At 42.7% G+C, this 18,839-nt stretch overlaps 1 protein-coding gene across 2 annotated transcripts in view; it reads left to right on the forward strand.

Annotated features, from left to right (window-relative positions):
* Positions 1-18,839, forward strand: part of UHRF2 (ubiquitin like with PHD and ring finger domains 2) — a 172,660-nt gene that overhangs the window by 59,072 nt on the left and 94,749 nt on the right. Inside the window, exon 4 of one of the 2 annotated variants that reach the window (XM_074953331.1) lies at positions 10,081-10,299. The exons of the other annotated variant lie outside the window; for it this stretch is intronic. Within the exon in view, the coding sequence (XP_074809432.1) occupies positions 10,081-10,299 (219 nt within the window). The remainder of the gene's footprint in view (positions 1-10,080; positions 10,300-18,839) is intronic. 2 annotated transcript variants of the gene reach the window in all.

The following is an 18,839-nucleotide window of genomic DNA, read 5'->3' on the forward strand; positions in this document are numbered from 1 at the left end:
CCTCGTCCCTCTTCAGATTTTGGAAGGTACCTTCAGATTCTTAAACCTTGGGTCAAGTGCTGTAGCTATCATTAGAAATCTCACATTAGTACCTTTTTTGCGTTTTGTCAAGTCTGCAGTGAAAGCGTTCTTAAATCGAGAAACATTTATCATTTATCTGGGTCATCATTCGAGACTGCTATAACATGAAATTTATGGCAGAATGCGGGTAAAACCACAGAGCAGGAGACATACAATTCCCCCGCCAAAGGGTTCAGTCACAGATTTAGTTAACACTTTTTTTAATGCGTGTCATCCACATGGAAGCATGTCCTGTGGAATGGTGGCTGAAGCATGAACAGACTTATGAGAGTTTTTAGCATATCTGATACATAAATATCTTGCAACTTTGGCTACAACAGTGCCGTGTGAATGCCCGTTTTCACTCTCAGGTGACACCGTAAATAAGAAGCAGGCAGCATTATCTCACATAAATGTAAACAAACATGTTTGTCTTAGCATTTGGCTGACCAAGAAGTAGGACTGAGTGGACTTGTAGGCTCTAAAGTTTTTATTTTTGAGTGCAGTTTTAAAAAAAAAAAATCTACATTTGTAAATTGCAGTTTCACAAGAAAGATGCACTCTAGCACTTGGACAAGTTGACTTGAAAAATACTGTTTGTTTTATCTTTTTTACAGTGCAAATATTTGTAATAAAAACAATGTAAAGTGAGCAGTGTACACTGTGTTGTAATTGAAATCAATATATTTGAAAATTCAGGAAAAACATCCAAAATATTTTAAAGAAATGGTATTCTATTGTTTAACAGTGTGATTAAAACGGCAGTTAATTGTGATTATTTTTAATCTCATGATTAATCAAATTAATTTTAATTGACAGCCCTAAATTATACTACCTTGATCAGATATCAATCGTGCAACTGTTTCTTTAGGTTGTGGGACAGAGTATAAGGAAAAGGATTGATCCAAGTGAAAAGCCATATTCCCCTTAAGAACAAACGCAGGAAGTGGCATAAAGACTATCCTGTCAAGGAAAATGGTAGATAAGGGCTTTTTGATTAGTGTCCCAAGTTTGCCCACTCTTCTAGCTGAAGAGACTGCTAAGAGGAAAACCATCTTGACACGGATGCTTCTCCCATTGGCTCAGAGAGAGGGTTAGCGGGGATTGGCAATACAAAGTTGAGGTTCCTGAGTAGTGGATGGGGTAGATGTCTTTGAGAAACTTACTTATCAAATCTGGAAATGTACAGCTGAAGCAGTATGTTGGAATTTGATTAGTGAGACCTCAAAGTTTCCAGAGCTGAAACTTGCACTTTCTGATAAATTGGACTTGGAGCCAAACCAAAGTAATCTTGAAATTTCTCCTAGATCTCTTTAGTGAAGAGATGTAGGAAATGTACCTTCTTTCCCACATAACAGTGGGACTGTTCCCCAAATCCTCTGTAAACTTACTTAATTGATGTGTTTCTGGTTTTAATAAGAAATCTAGATTCTGGGAATAATCCTTATAAAGGAGGTGAGACCACTCAGGTTCCAGGCAGTATGTCTCAAATTGTGCAAAGATCTGTTAGTAAGATTGCTTTGGTGAGTGAAATCTCCAGAAGGATCCATGGTTGATGAGACTTCTTCAGATGTCTATTTAGGAACCACAGACCTCTAGGTCAGTATGAATGATGATTGTCTTTACTTGGCACTAGTCATCTTGGCAGTCAGAAAAGGGCGGGGGAGGCATGAGCCAGACATCATGTCCAGGAGAATGACAATATGCCTTCTCTGCAGACCTTGGGGTGTGGGGGGAGATGGCCTGGGACCCCGTTGGTGCTGGGTAGGGGGAGGGTTGGCAGGACTGGCAGGGGCTTCCTACCTGGCACCGCGTGTCCCTGCAGCTCCGAGGCGGCAGAGGCGGGGCCAAGGGGCTTCTTGTGCTGCTCCCGCCACAACCACCAGCTGCACAGCTCTGATTGGCTGGGACCTGAAGCCAATGGGAGCTGCCAGCACGGGCAGCTCCGAGTCCTTTGGCCCCTCTGCCTAGGAGCTGCAGGGCCTTGCCAGTGGCAGCCAGGGAGCCCCCCACCCCAAGGTAAGTGCCCCTCTGTCCACTCCAACCTCCTGCCCCTAGTCCTGAACCCCTTCCTACACACCCAAACTGCCGCTGCTGCAGAAGTAACGGGAAGTCACGGAATCTGTGATTTCCGTGATCTCCATGACAGACTCGCAGCCTTACTTATGAACTCCAGTACCTGTATACAATAGTACAGCTTGAACTCTCCTGTTAATAGCATTTTTCTGGGTTCAATCAGTAAGGGCTTTGTCTATACGAACATTTAGATCATGGCAAGTTGTGGTGTAAATCTACCCTGCACTAGCCTCCTGTGCACTGTGTGTGTGTGTTGGGGGGACACCCTGCTGCCACCACTCAGTAAATGTTCCATAGTGCACTTTGATTTGCTCCCTTTCAAAGTGGGATAGACGAGCCCTAGGAGCCCACATTCTGCATTATTTAGAGAAAAATGAATTAGATTTTTTACCAAATCCTCCTGTTTGAATGAATGAATTTTTTTTCTTTTGCTCCTCTTTCTTGCCCAATTTATTGAGGGGTGAGCGAAGCATGACTTTGCAGAAGCCTCTAAAGAGAAGGAAGAGTCAGCTATGTCTTTTTTAGATCAGTGATTCTAAACCTTTTTGGGCTCAGGATCCATTTGTAAATGTTTATGGCCTGTTGTGACCCAGTAAACAGTTTGGGGGTGCAGCCCCTAGGGTGGGTCCTACCTACGGGGAGGGGAGGGGAGTTGGTTGCTGCCTGGCATTCACCCCACAGTTGCAGCTCCTGTGCTGTGGGACTGGCTGGACTTGGCTCTCTGCTTTGGGCATTGCAACCTCAGGGGTTGCAGTGCCAGTCAGGTTTGGCCCTGCCCCCCCGACTGGATCAAATTTATCTGAGTGGAGTTTTGACCTGGCTCAGGGAGTACAGTGCCACTCACTCAAATTTGGCTTACCTGGACTCCTGTCATCATGAAGCTGGGCCAAACCTAAGTGGCTCTGGGACACCGGAGGTTGCAGTGCCTGGATCAGGGAAGCGAGCCCAGCCAGCCCTGTGGGACAGGACCCACAGGAGCTGCCACGTAATCCTCTGAAACATTGTGTTGACCCAGTTTTGGGTCCCAACCCAGAGGTTGGGAAACCTTGTTTTAGATTACCATGATGGTGAATGGCTGAACTGGTAAAGAGGAACAGATCCAAAGGGTTGGGTTTGTGGGGGGTGATGTCTCTGCCTGTGGTTGGTGAAAAAGATACTTGTAAGTCCAAATTCATATAATGGCGGACAGACCAAGAACCAGAATTCCTTTCCATTTTGGTAGTGTTAATGTGAAGTAATAGCACATTTAACATTTATTTTTAAAAAGGAAATGATTAAGAAAAACGTTAGTTAGGTCTGTGGTAAGATACTGTAGAATACACCCTTAATTTAGAAGTTGCAAAGATCTTTAATTTTTGAAGATATGCTGTAATGTTGTTGTTCAGTTAGGTGTGTTACACATTTCTGATTGTGTATTTAAAAACTCTTTTTAAAAAAAAAATTGTAATGAGCTTGGGTTTTGTTTAAATTACAAATATGGGGAAAATTAAATAGGAGTTGTAACAACTTGAGTCTTAGGACTGACATTATATATCGTTGTAGCAAAAATAAGTCCTGACGTCCTATTTTGGTTCCACTATGTGAATTTAGAGTCTTCTCTTCTGTTACATCAGCTTCTGGTGGTGGATGGGAAAAGGATTAAAGGATGCTCTGGAATTCCCTGGTACCAGGAAAAGATTTTTGTATAGTGACATAGGGTTAATACATTTCTCTGTATCACATGTTAGGAATGCTCAAATACCGCCTGTGGCCAAGGAAGACTGGAAACTTTCTTTATAGGCAACCAGGGCTTTGGAGCTGTGCTCCAGCTCCAGGCAAAACCTGCCGCTCCAGAGCTGCTCCATGCTCCAGCTCTGGGCTCCACCCCAAAGCCCCATGGGCAACTGATTGCTAAGAAAGGTTTCCATAGAGATGTGAGACCACATGAGAATTTTGCTATGTTAGTATTAAGATTTAAAATTAGAAGTAGGTTCAGTAAGGATACAGCTAAAAAAGAAAAGGTTTCTTTTTGCAATATCTGTTAATCATTATTCCTTTTTTGTCTTTCTCCTTTTTAAATATTATATGCTTAAGTTTATAACTTAAAAAAACCCATACTGGAGCCCTTTGTGAATATAATTTCTAAAGAACTTTTGTAGCTTGTGGTTACTATATCAGATTTTCTAGAGCTGCGGTAAACCAAACTTAGTGGTACAACTAAGGGTATGTATACCTGAAATTAAACTTCCATGACCAGCCCATATCAGCTGATTTGTGTGTGTGTGTGGGGGGGGCGCTCAGTCTACAAGGCTGTTTAATTATAGTTCAGACTTGGGCTGGCGCTGGGCTCTGGGACTCTTCCCTGCTCGTGTAGTCCCATGGTTCAGGCTGGAGCTCAAGACCAAACATCTACACTGCAATTAAACAGCCTTGTATCTCGAGCCCTATAAGCCTGAGTCAGCTGACGCAGCCAGCCACAGGTGTTTAATTGCAGAGTGAATGTACTCTAAGAGCAGAATTTAGCCCATTGTCAATTTATTTACTTATGGGGGAATTTTGTGCCACTGTGCATGCACAGAATTTGTCCCCCGCAGATTTCTTTGCTTCCCTGCAGAAAAATGACTTTCTGATTGGGAAGTAAAGGGAAGCCACAAGACCGGTCATGCAGCCCTCCCCAGCAGTATGTTTTTGGTGCCCAAGGCAGCTGGCAGAGGTATAAATCGCTGTGGAGTGGGTGGTGGGAGTGGGGAAGACCTAGCTGGTGACTACCACCGTTCGCTGGGCTCAGCTTAGTCCTGGCTGGGCTGGGGAGGACGGGACTTCCTCTCTCCGTGCATAGCATCCGGGCTTATGTCAGACCCACCCCCAGATTTCTCCCCCAGCTATAGGGAGCTCTGCAAACTCTTCCCCCGGTGCTTCCTGCATCGACCGAGCCTCACACCCCCCCACCCACACCCAGAACCCCCCTGGTGAGCCCCACTCCCACTGCACCTGGACCACCCCAACAAGCCACCTGCACCTGGATCCCCATTGTACTGAGCACCAACCAGCTGCACCTGGATCCCCACTGCACTGAACCCCCCACATCCAGACCCAGTAATCTCCCACCTCTGTGCAGCCAGTGGCCTGTGCACCCAAATGCTATGCTGGAGTCTCCACATTTATTTGACAAATAAAATTTGAAAAAATATTGTGTGCAGAATTTTTTTAATTTTTTGGTGCAGAATGCTCTCAGGAGTATGTATTATATAGGTAGGAAATCTGCTGAAGAGCACACAACTTCAGTTTTCTCCTGTAGGTTATGACAGAAGCTTTAAAAAGAAGAAAGGCAATAAAGAAGAAAATACCTTTTACTAGCCTCATTTGAGTCTATGAATAGTTCTAGTATTAGGATTCTGTTAGTCTACTTTCTTTAGTGAAAATAATTAAGAAAATTTTGTAATGTTTTCATAGTTTCGGTGTTCTCAAAAGATTTTCTTTTGTTCCTTTGTATATCTGCTCATTTACACTGCCCTACATTTTTTCTTTTCCTAACGCTGTAGTGGCATATTTTACCACAGTAATTGAGGTCTAGATTTTATAGTCTTGTGTTTAGAGGTGTATAAATAAGCTGAATTTTTTTTTAAAAAGTAAAGCCAGATAAAAATAGGCATACAGTCTGAGGTCTGATCGAAACCTGAAATGGGTATGATTTGTTTTATCCTTTCTCTTCCTACTTCTTCTGTTTTTTGTTTTTTGTTTTTCTGGGGAAGGAGATTTTTGAGGGATAGGATAGGGAACTTACTGGTTGGTAGAATTCCATCATTCTTCATATTAGAAGTCAGACTTTACTATAGAAGTACAAATTATTATTATTATTTATTATTATTCTCAATAATTAGCCCTGTGCCTGATAGTATTTTCAGAAGCAGGCCTTTGGGATTGTAAACCTCAATGCAGCTGAAATTTTTTTGGCCCTATGGGAGGCAGATCTATTTAATAGACCCACCTTTTATAAAACTAGAGCAATCCACTGCTAAAAAGTTGCATAATAATTTGGGAGGTGGCAAATGGAAATAACCTTTTTCTTCTGCAGTACGCATCACTGGTCTTGTTTTAATTTTATCCCAACCCTTGCCTACACAACAAACGAGTTAATCTACCTTGAACACATGAAAGTGGATTGATTTCACATGTCCATTCCACTGTAGGTGTTTGTGTGCTCTAGTGCACAGTTGTTGGAGAATTTTCACCCTTAACAATACCCATTTGCTGTCTTGCACACACTATGCAGGCATAAAAGGCAGAGCTGCCCCAGTGCCCCCTCAGTTCCTTCCTACCGCCCGTAATGATTGTTGGAACTCCTGGTCCTTGCTTCTGCAGGTGTTTACTTGTTACGTGTAAACAGTACCTTATATAGTTTAGTTTAGTTTAAAAATAATTTGTGGTTGTGGTGGTTTTTGGTTTATGTAGTTCTGCTATCCAGTTTGGGTACTAGCCCCGGTGTCAGATATATTTTGTGGTCTCTGCGTTTAAAACGCTGTCACTCTTGTGGCATGGCAGTGCTTAATAGTGACCCTCACCGCAGCTGCCTTAAGAGCTTGGGGAGGCTCATGTAAGTGACAAGTGTGGCATTTGTAAGGGGGGGGAGAGGAGGAGACAAAGCAATCAGATTAAAAAGTCTGTTGATGGAGGAGTTGCTACGGCCTCCATCTGAGCCCTCTATCTTGGTCCAAATACTGACCAACTCAGCATTAGTCAGTAGCACACTACTGCAGTCTTCAAGGAGGAAGCATTCCCAAAAGTGCACATTCCCAGAGCCCAGCGTGGGCCTGCTGAGACTGGCTCCCGAAGCATCTCCTCCTGCCACAGTACTGTCGAGTATGTTCCCAGTACCGTCTACTCCTGAGGCATTTGAGGCTGCAAGAGAATTGAGGTTGTTACCATCACCAGGGGTTCTAGAGACTCTTGGCACTGGTGCCTGAGGTGTGTCTCCTGCGCCATCACCTCCATACTAAGTAGCTCCATCGGATGTGGCTATCAGGGTGCCAGATAGGTCGAGACCATCTCGGGGAAAGCCATAGATGATCTCTCTGGCTCACCTTTCTTCAGAGACTGCCTTCTTTACTGGTACCAACGTGTACGGTACCACCTTGGTCTCAGCAATAAAGTTCTTACTCATCACACACTGAAGTGGATTCCTATGTATCCCAACCTAGCCAGTCCCATCAGGAGGAATGGCCACCCTGATTTCTGCCTCAGTACCAGTAGGGAGGGATTGTTGGGCTATGCATAGTTGGGGACTTGGGCTGTGCCAGTGGCCCTTTTGGAATCCATGGGCTCCCCCATCAAACAAGAGCATCCCCACAACCATCTCAGCCAACTCCATCTACTGGGAGTCAGGAGCATTGTCTCTGCAACCACCATAGCATTAGTACCAAGCAGAGTCAGGGTCTCTCACACAATCAGCCAGAAGAGGAGCAGGAACTGGACCTGCTCTTAGTACTGGTAGCACCCTCTTCCTCATCCCCAGATGAACCTATTTCTTCACCTCGGGACAATTTTAGGACTCATTAGGAGGAGTTGAGGAGAATGGCTATGGCCCTAGATATCCAACCAGAGGAGGTCAAGGAAAGATCTCTCAAACTGGTGGACATTTTGACATCTGCAGCTCCAGCTTGAATAGCTCTACTGATTAATTGAGTCTGTCTTACAATCTACCAGAGTCCTCTGGCAGACTCCAGCTTCCCTGCCTCCAACTCCAAAAATAGTGGAGAGATGTGGTGGTGGTGGTAGCATTCCTCTGGAGGTTGTGTCACTGGTGGTGGTCAGCATTCACATAATCTGATCCACCTTTGACATGCTAGGCCTCCTGATCAAATCAGACAAGTCAGTCATGTCTCCAGTGTAGAAAATAGAATTTATTGGTATGGTCCTGGATTTGACAGATGCCAGGGCTTTACGGCTTTAGACAAGATTTTGTACAATTCAAAGCCTTATTCTGGATTTGAAGGCTTATCCTCTCACCGTGGTGAGAAGCTGTTTAAGGGGATGGGGCACGTGGCAGTGTGTACTTATGTGGTCCAGTACACCAGACTGAGCCTGGGGCTCCATCAGGACTGAGTGGCAGAGGTATATTCTCCAAGAAAGAACCACATAGACATGTTAGTGCACATATCAAGTCACATCTTACCCTCTCTAGATGGGTGGACACATCTGCTCAGTGTATGCAAGGGAGTTACTTTTGCCCCACCTCAGCACTCTTGCCTTTGTCACAGATGCCTCAGACATGGGGTTGGGGGCTCATCTGGGACACTTGCAGACATAGGGTCTCTGGTCACCCCAAGATCTCAGTCTACACACAAATATCCGGGAGCTGTGGGCCATCTGTTTAGCTTGCATGGAGTTCCTTTCTCAACACCAATACATCCATTTGCCTGATGTGATCGACAATATAATTGCTGTGTTTTATGTAAACGAGCAGGGAGAAGCCTGGTCCTCACTGCTCTGTTGGGAAGCAATCCTGTCTGTATATTTCTGAAAGTGACCCATGGCCTGGGGGTTCAAAATACCCTGGCAGATTACCTGAGCAGGTTGTTTTTCAGTCATCACAAATGGTCCTGTCACTCAGACATAGGAACATCCATTTTCCAGTTCTGGGCAGCTCCCCAAGTGGAGTTGTTTGCAACAAGGAATAACACAACACCCTAGGTTTGCTGACAGATGCGTTTTTATTACTGTGGTCAGAAGGGCTGCTGTATGCTTCTCTCCTCCCCCCACGTTCCTCTTCTGCCCAGAGTTCTGTGCAAGAATGGATCTATACAGAGGATTTAAGGAGAGTATGTTCTTATACTAAGTAGTTGGCTCCTCCAAAAGCCTGAGCACACTCTATGCCCGTGCCATTTTACTGTAGCTATCTTTCAAATAGATATCACTACATTACTCCTGCTAAATAGGTATTGCCCAATTTAAAGGAATGGAGCTCATTAGAAGTATTTACAGTACAATTCTAGTGTGGTGTATGTCTGTGCTGGAATAATATAATTCCACCACTTAGAGGAAAATAAGATTGATTGCTTGTGAAAACCTAGCAATTCACGTGTCTCCTTAAAATAACTTAAAAAAAATAATGGGGTTTTATTAAAAAATGGAAAAACTCTGTGATTTAATAGATCTTTAATTCTTCAGGAAGCCTTTTTTATAATATTGCAATCCTTACTACATGGTTGGTGAGAGAAATTCTTAAATATGGTACTGTGTAGTTTTTTAGATTTTTATCATTTACTAAAGTGCTAATCACTAAAATAAAAGGAGAAATAGTTTTAAAACTATCAGCCATTTTATATGATAGGGAGTCCAAGAAACATTCTTTCTGTGATTAGTGGTGTTTATTTGCTTGTCTCTGGAATTTGTCTACTTACTGTTTGTTTGAACAAATGTATACTTTTTTTCCTATGCCATCTTCATCTTGCATAATTTTGTTGGTAAATGCTGTACACGTAGGGCTGGATTTTCAAAAACGGTGTTGCCATTGAAGTCAAGGGGAATTTCCCCATTGACTTTAATGGGGGTAGAGTTAGACTAGTATCTTGAAAATCCCATTTCTAATCTTTGTTTCTTTTCATTGTGGGAATGTTTGGGCATTTTGCTATTGACCCTAGTAGGAGGAAGACTGGGACAGGTTAATACTCAGATTTGAAATTTTTTTAGCATCTTTCTAGCAAAAACCTTACATAAACATGATTCTTTGTGGTTTTGATTAAAACTGTTTTTCAAATCTGAGGTAGTCAGGACTGTAGTCAGAGAACAGGCAAAAATGTCAAAATAACAGAAATCCTATTTTCAAAAGTAATTTAGGAGTCCAAAACACTTTTGAAAATGGGGCTCAGGCTCTTAAGTCAGTTGAGGCACTTTTTAAAATTTTACCCTTTGATTCATTTCATATAATAGTGGAAGTACTAATTTGTAACTTTTTTCCCCCCCAAGGTATCCAGAGAATGGTATAGTAGAAATGGGTGCCAATAATCTTCGACCACGAGCAAGAACCATTTTGAAGTGGAGTGAACTCAATGTGGGTGATATGGTGATGGTTAACTACAATGTAGAGACTCCAGAAGAGAGAGGATTCTGGTTTGATGCAGAAATTACCTCTCTGAGGGAAATCTCAAGGACTAACAAAGAAGTTCATGCCAAAATTCTTCTGGGGTAAGATTATATTGACCAGTTTTGAAAGCATGCAGGATGCAGGAAAAAAAAAAATCAGAGCTTTCAGTTTTGGCCATTACATTTCATTAGATTAAAAATTTAACTTTCCGTTTTACCTCTGTATCTGTCTGGATCCTGGAATTACTTGAATTTTTTAGCAGATGGAAACTTTTTAGGATCAATGCATTTAGAATGTGGTTGTCTTCTCTTGTGCCCCTCCTGCCATGTTTTTTTTGTTTGTGGGGTTTTTTTCTATTGGTTGATTGAATTGCCAGGGCTAATCTTATTGCGTGATCTGTTATCTGTGATCCCATTGGATCAGACTAGTAACATGTTTTCCTTCAATACTACCAAGGCTGAAGCATCTATTTTCAGTGGATATTTTTTTCAGGCCCTTTGGGAATTTCCAGATCCTAATGGGTGACAGTTATCTTTGGCACTCTAGACAGACTTCTCAGTCTGCTAGTAGAATGTTTGGGGCCAGATGGTTCGTAGGTTAATGGTGGAATGGAAGAAAACAAATTCTTTGAGATTTCTATATAGACAAATTCAGCTATTTCACTGAGTCTTATACAAGGTGCTTGAGGACAGCTCTTCAGAGGCTGAATTTACTTCAAGTCTGTAGTACAGAATTTTGAGGTACGCAATGAGATTGCCTTTTTCCCCCCTCTGTCATTTTCTCTTAGTGCTATAATTGAGGATATCTGAGTTCTATGTTGACTTCATGGTGAATTTTGGGCAGATAAGCATCCTTTCCTTCACCCTAGAGTATTTTTGCTAACAAGTCTGCTTCAGCATTTAGCAATGAAGGCTGTAAAGCCTTTGGAATACATTTAGAACAATTTTCTCAACACAGGACTCTTCATGTGAATCAAAGTTACATATTTTAATCTGGATATAGAAATTTCTCTGTTTCAATAGTCCTTCATAGTATGCCTATTTAATGTAAATATCCTTGATCTTAAATTTGAAGTATTATCTATCTGTTTCAAAATCTTCCCCTCTTGGATGTGCTAACCAAGACAGTCAAATAACTTACTTTCTTGTCCATTTTATTAGGAGATAAAAGGTTATTACCTTCAGTATCTTCTGCTGAACTATAACTTAATGGGCAGAAATCTATGATTTGTAGACATGGCCAAAATCTAGTTTGATGCTAACTATATTCTCTGTATAGTTCTCAATTATAGTGCTTCAAGTGATTGTCCACATAGATTCTGCTTTTGGTGCACATGGATTACATGTGTGTGTGTGATCTGATTATTTTTGGGTAGCAGCGTTCATTAGGGCCACACCGGTGCCCTGGATGGTCTCATGCCCTCCACCGAGAACATAAAGGGCGGAGTAGTCCCAGCAACCCTATAGGTCCTTCTTACTACCCATTGCTGGAAATTGCAACCCTTGGCAGTATCCACTTTTCTTGCACACTGTGCCTTTCACTTTAGATTTTAGGACTAGTTGATTAGTTAGTTTTAGTTCATAAACTAAATTTCCTTTTGCATGTTGGCATATATATTTTTTTAAAAATAGTTGTTTAGGTCAATTAAGTATCATTTAGCTTTGACAGCCCTCTGTATAAGGGTTCTAGGATCATAGCAGAGGCTGAGTTACCAATCTACAACAGCTGTTACTTGTGTGACTCCACTATGCCTGTAAATGATGGGCACTCTTAGTGTTTCATTTGCCTTGTGGAAGAACACATTATGCATTATTCCTTTTCCAAGCGTACCTGGAATGTGAGAGAGATGAAACTGAAACTCTTCCTGCCAGAGAAGTTGTTGATGCAGACCTCCTCGGATCACATACCTCTGGCATGTTTTGCCTTGCTGTGTAGACAAGCTCTTAATTTAGCAGTCGTCTTTGAAGCAGGAGTTCTCTCTCTTCCCCACATTATTTCCAGCAGTAAGATGACAGAAAGAGTAGAGAGCAAGTACAAGGCCAAAAAATGCACTAATTGTTCTTCCGTATTTTCAGCCCTGAATAGAGCAGTTCTGCTTGTTTTGCCATCCACAGGAGTAGGATGAGGCCTCAGTTTTATGAGGAAAGGCGAATCCTCCTACAGCAATCCAGAGGATTTCTTGTATCCACTCCCAGCTGTCATGCAGTTAAGGTCTGTGGTGAGTTGGTTGAGCAGAGCGTGGAAACTTGCATTTTTTTTTCTGGAAACAGTCGCCATAGGATTTTTAGACAATGCCACAGCAACACGTGATCAATAGAGTAAAATAACTAGTCCTATGACTTTATAAACCCAGCTAATATTCCCTCTTTAGCAGAGTGAACAATCACTTGCTTAATGACTTCTTCAGGTGGCATTTAAAGCAGAAGTTGTTCTTCTACAGAATGCCTTATTCAGCAGCTTGCTTCCAGCTTGGTGGTGGTGATAATTTCCAGGGGCTGAATGTCTTTACAACCTTCCCCCACATGATCTCCATATCCATTTATTCCATAGACCCAGACCCACTCTTCAGGAATCCCATAAGACTATTAAAATGGCCATATCTCTAAGAAAACAAGTGGGCTACTTACTTTCAATCCCTATTATTTAATGAATTGTTGAGTGGGTATTATTCTTTTAGACACTTCTCCAAACAAGTATTGAGTCTGTGCTTAATACAATACATAATTTCAGTGAGTGACGGTCCTTGTATAATAAATATGAGATGTATTTGTGGGCTTTTTGTTTATTTGCTTTTGATTTGTGGTGTTTTTTCCCAATATTTCAAGTGTTTGTTTCCATCTACAAGTTACCCTTCTTTGGGGATTTATGTTGTATCATTGCCAATTCGTATTTGTAACAGTAGTCCATAAAATTAATTTAGTTCTTCTTACTCTTTTCTGTTTTGAATATTTTGAGGGCAGCACAACTTCTTCTCACTTATATATTAAGATTCTTTAGGAAATCTTTACTTAGTTACCGTCTTGAAAGCTAAGTGTGATGTCCTTTGTGGAAATGCTTTTCGAGAACTATCTTATATTAGACAGGTAACTGAATTAATGGCATTTTCTTTACTTCTTCATTTCTTTAATTTCTAACAGACAGAACATTCCTGACAACAAGTGCTTGGATTCCATCTAAAAGTGCACAGGAATTGTCAATCAAAAAACAAGTGATAGTGGTAATAACAATACCACTATAAATATAGTTGATCCAGAATTATTCCAGAGTATTTCATAGAATCTCTATATAGGATGACTTCATCCATCTCTTAGGAAAAATGTGGTATTCTTGGCTAGAATTTTAAAATTAAGATGCTCAGGACTGTGGGCTACTGTTGTGTATACAAATTGAATAATTACACGTCCAAAAAGATTAGGTGGGTAGCTAACTAGTAATTTGCACGTACATTTATCTTCTTTGTACGCACAGTAGAAATAACAAGATGTGCCAGTGGAGGTGTACTTTTCTGCATAGCTGTTTTTGCACTGACATCAGACCTCTACTTTTTGAATATTTGATCCCAATATTACGCAGTATTTTTTGGGGAAAGGAAGTGAAAATATCAGTTGATAGTACAGGCTATATTTTAGGGCTGTTGAGCGATTAATTGCTGTGTTAATCATTTTAAATATTTTTGGATGTTTATTACATTTTCAAATATATTAATTTCAGTTACAACACAGAATTACAAAGTGTACAGTGCTCGCTTTATATTTTTTGATTACAAGTATTTGCACTGTAAACAAAAAAATTGTATTTTTTTAATTCACCTCATACAAGTTCTGTAGTGCAATCTCTTTATCATGAAAGTTGAACTTACAAATGTAGAATTATGTCCAAAAAAACCCTGCATTCAAAAATAAAACAATGTAAAACTTTAGTGCCTACAAGTCCACTCGTCCTACTTCTTGGTCAGCCAATCACGCAGACAAACAAGGTTGGTTACAATTTTCAGGAGATAATGCTGCCCGCTTCTTGTTTACAATGTCACCTGAAAGTAAGAACAGGCGTTAGTATGGCACTGTTGTAGCTGGCGTTGCAAGATATTTACATGCCAAATGCTCTGAAGATTCATATATCCCTTCATGCTTCAACCACCATTCCAGAGGACATGCTTCCATGCTGATGATGGGTTCTGCTTGATAACAATCCGAAGTAGTGTGGACTGATGCATGTTCATTTTCATCGTCTGAGTCAGATGCCACCAGCAGAAGATTAATTTTCTTTTTTGGTGGTTTGGGTTCTGTAGTTTCCGCATCAGTGTGTTGCTCTTTTAAGACTTCTCAAAGCATGCTGCACACCTTGTCCCTCTCAGATTTTTGGACGGCACTTCAGATTCTTAAACCTTGGGTTGGGTGCTGTAGCTATTTTTAGAAATCTCACATCGGTACCTTCTTTGCGTTTTGTCAAATCTGCTATGAAAGTGTTCTTAAAACGAAAATGTGCTGGGTCATCATCCAAGACTGCTAAGCTAACATGAAATTATATGCAGAATGCAGGTAAAACAGAGCAGGAGACATACAATTCTTCCCCGAAGGAGTACAGTCACAAATTTAATTGACACATTTTTTTAACAAGCTTCATCAGCATGGAAGCATGTCCTTTGGAATGGTGGCCAAAGCATGGAAGGGGCATACGAATGTTTAGCATATCTGGCATGTAAATACCTTGCAACTCTGACTACAAAAGTGCCATGCAAAAGCCTGTTCTCACTTTCAGGTGACACTGTAGAAAAGAAGCAGGCAGCAGTATCTCCTGTCAATGTAAACAAACTTGTTTATCATACCGATTGACAGAATAAGAAGTAGGACTGAGTGGACTTGTAGACTTTAAAGTTTTACACTGTGTTGTTTTTGAGTGCAGTTATGTAACCAAAAAAAAATCTGCCTTTGTAAGTTTCACTTTCACGATAAAGAGATTGCACTTCAGTACTTTTATGAGGTGAATTGAAAACTACTATTTCTTTTGTTTATCATTTTTACGGTGCATATATTTGTAATAAAAATAATATAAAGTGAGCACTGTACATTTTGTATTCTCTGTAATTGAAATCAATATTGAAAATATAGAAAAACATCCAAAAATATTTATTAAATTTCAATTGGCATTCTATTGTTAGAAGTGCGTCTAATCGCCATTAATTTTTTTGAGTTAATTGCATGAGTTAACTGCAATTGACAGCCCTACTGTATTTTGATAGTATGGAAATAAACAAGTATTTAGAGTTCAAATAGGGCTGTCATTTTGAAGAAAAAAAAACCACCAGGATCTTTAATATCTTTGTGGTCCCTCCTGAGATCATGTAAGGGTGCTGCTATCCTGACCCCCTTCAGTTCCTTCTTCCACCCACAGTCTGAGTTAGAATGCCCTGTAGCATTTTCCTCTGCCCTTTTTGGACAGTCACCTAGTCAGCATCTATTGCTCTGTAAACAGTTGGCAATTACTACCCTGTACTTCAGTTTTCCTTTAAAATTTAATTTTTGTTCTGTTTTTATTCTTTCTTAGTTGGTGGTGCTGGGCACCAAGGGTACGCAGCACTTTCTAAGCTTCAAGCACTATCTATCACATGGGGCTTCTTTTCCCAATAGTACCGCGGACCCCCCCACCCCTCCCACACTTTTTTTATGTTGTGCCTTGGTGAGGGGGACACTAAAGAGAGATGTGCATCTGCCTATCCTTCGGCAAGCATATGCAGATTTCCAGGGATTTGCACCTCAAATAGCACCTTATGGAGCAAACGATGAGGCCTGCCTCGGCAGCGGTCCTAGCTCCCAATCGTCTTGTTAGCACTCATTCAACCACTGCCCCCTTCCACAGCTTCACTCAGGCCTCTGGACTCTGATTCCTTTCCAAGAAGGAGAGGCCAATCCTCCTCTGATGTTCCTCTCAAGGGGATCCATAAGACTGACTGAGGCCATTCTAGCTCCAAGAGAGGTTCATTGTTATCCTTGAAAAGGGCTTTCCTACAACATTGTGACTCACTACGTACCTAAGGTAGAGCTGAACCATCCACCTCTGTCTCCCCGGTGCTCAGGTGAGAAGATCCAGGTACTATACTGTGGAACAGTCCATGCAACTGCCTTCGAGTCCAGTACTGACAGACATTGTTTCAGTGACGTTAATCTCTCTACATATCAACCCGTAGGCATACATGGTGGCAAGGGACCTGCTGTACCTGTCTGACCCCAGTTTGCCCTTAGTACGAGAGTTTACTGGTCCCTTGGTGCCACCTGTTGCTCCTGGTCAATTGACCACTTTGGCACCTAGGCAGTCACTGACCTTAGTATGGGCTAAGAGACAATTTAAGGGCTCCACCTCAGCACAGTCCGCTGTGCAGCCTCGCTCCTCAGTACTGGGACACACTTCCATTCTGGCGTGGATGCTCTAAACTTTGGTGCTTATTGCTTTGGTACCAGGGAATTGTTACAGTTTATTCCTCAGCATTGACTATGAAGCTTGTTTGTGGTACCTTATTTGGATGTGAGACCTTTTATGTCTCATGGACTGTTTGGGCACAGATCACCGTGCATAGTCAGTACTGACTTGTCTCTATCCTGCTGGGTGCGAGACAAATCGGATCATCCAGTAGCTCCACCAGGTTGCGCACCACCTAGGCTGACTCAAAATTCCGAGGCCCCCTTCAAGATGAGGGCTGTCTAGCTCCTCACCATCCCCAGCTAGGTGCACTAGGTCCAGTAAGTCATCCAGACTACTCTGGATGGGGACCGTCAGTACTGTGATTAGTACTGATCATATTGTAAGAACAGATCAGCATGGCCTGACACCTTTTGTCTCCCTGTGCCCTACTCCCTTCTCTGTTGGTCTCTGAGGGACTCCCCAGGGATTACACAATCTGCCAGGTTGTGGTCTCCACCTCATTCAAAAAGTCGCTGGACCTTGGTGATGAGCTGAGCTACTGCACAAGAATACCTATAAGCTACTGGATAGCCTTCAGGGGGCAATCCCAGGAAGAGTAGCCCTTTTAATTAGTGAGGTCCTTTTGGAACCAGAAAAGGTCCTGTTGAACACACCAGCTTTGTTCGCTCACGCAGACAAGCACTCCCATGTCCCTGCATGTGGATTAGTGTGTTTTTATTCTCATTTGGGTCTGAAGTCCCTGGTGGTTATGGTTGCCAACAAGACATTGAGGCAGGGGAGAAACAAGTCTGCCCCCAAAGAGAGCCCAAATGACTGGACATCTTGGGCAGAAAAATGTATTCCACTTTCTGTCTCCAGATTTTGTAGCTAATCTGCAAGTGCTGGGAAGCTTTGTCAAAATAATCAGAGAAACTTCCTGAAGACACAGTGGAAGACTTCAAGGCTTAATGGTAGAGGGCCATATGGCCAGCAAAAAGTCTTTTGGTCTGCACTGGATGTGGTGGATTGTTCCTCCAGTATTATGGCCTGTGTTATAATAATAATGAAAAAAGTCATGGCTATATAATTCTGATATAGCACCCGACGTAAAACAGACTATAGAGGACCACCTTTTCATGGTGTTTTTTTTTAGTCTTGGACAAAAATAAGTTAGATTAATTTAAAGACTCCCAGGCAACTGTCTAATCCTTAGGTGTAAATGCCCCTGAGCCCAAGAGATGACAGACTTTTGCCTTAGTGGTATCCATAGGGTTGGCTGTGGTGTCCTCTGGAGTGCCGCACGCATGCCTCATGCATGCCATGGTATATCAAGCACTGCTGGCCCTTTGCCCTCTCAGTTCCTTCTTACCACCCGCGGTGGTTAGTTGGAGCGCCTCTCTCCCTTGCCTTGCGATTTTCTCACCTTGTTAAGAGCCATTCAGCCTTAGGGCTTTGTACATAGTTTTAATTGTTCTCGATAGTTATTGTCGTAGTTAGAGTCCCCAGTGGGACTTTGCCCCAGGTGGGGCATGACCCAGTCCCCCGGGTTCAAGCACTGCACCGACTGTAATAGGCCTATGCCTGTTAGCGGTCTCCATGGCTGTTGTCTCAAGTACTTGGACGAATCACCCACCAAAGAGAAGAGTTTGTAAAAACTTTCGGCCACAAACTCAGAAGGAGCAGGATATCGAACTCTGAGCCCTTCTAATGGAGTCGGCCCTTCACCCGATGTTCGAGCCCTCCCACCAAGAATCGGCGAGCACCTCAGCATCGGTGTGTTGTGCACCACCAGCACTGGGCTCTGCCTGGCACCGATCAACATCTCTGGCGCCTAAGAAGGCGGCGCAGAAGCACAGCTCCCCAGCACTGGGCAAAAAGGCCCAAGGGTCTTCGGGCAAGGGACCTAGTTCAGCCCGTCCAGCCACTCCGGAGCTGCGAATGCGAGCCTCTGCTGTTGGGGCTCTGAGCCCCTCAAAAGGTCTGTCACCGACTCAAAGGAGTGGTATGGGACCGAAACCCTTGCTGGCACCTTCCCAGGCCTCCCCGGCCCGGAGAGAGTAGAGGCCTCCATCGGTGCCCTTGAGGTAGCAGGATGCGGCAAAGGCTCCCCAGGAAGGCAAGCCAGCCGCCGTGACTCCTGGGGGAGATAGCTGACGATCCTCTGATAAAAAGACGGCACTCCCCACCCAAGTGACGCAGTTCCCCAAATCCACAGCCCTGATCATCTGGGGCTCACCCCGGTCAC

The sequence above is a fragment of the Natator depressus genome, chromosome 5 (genome assembly GCF_965152275.1).
Source record: "Natator depressus isolate rNatDep1 chromosome 5, rNatDep2.hap1, whole genome shotgun sequence".
Taxonomy (NCBI): domain Eukaryota; kingdom Metazoa; phylum Chordata; order Testudines; family Cheloniidae; genus Natator; species Natator depressus.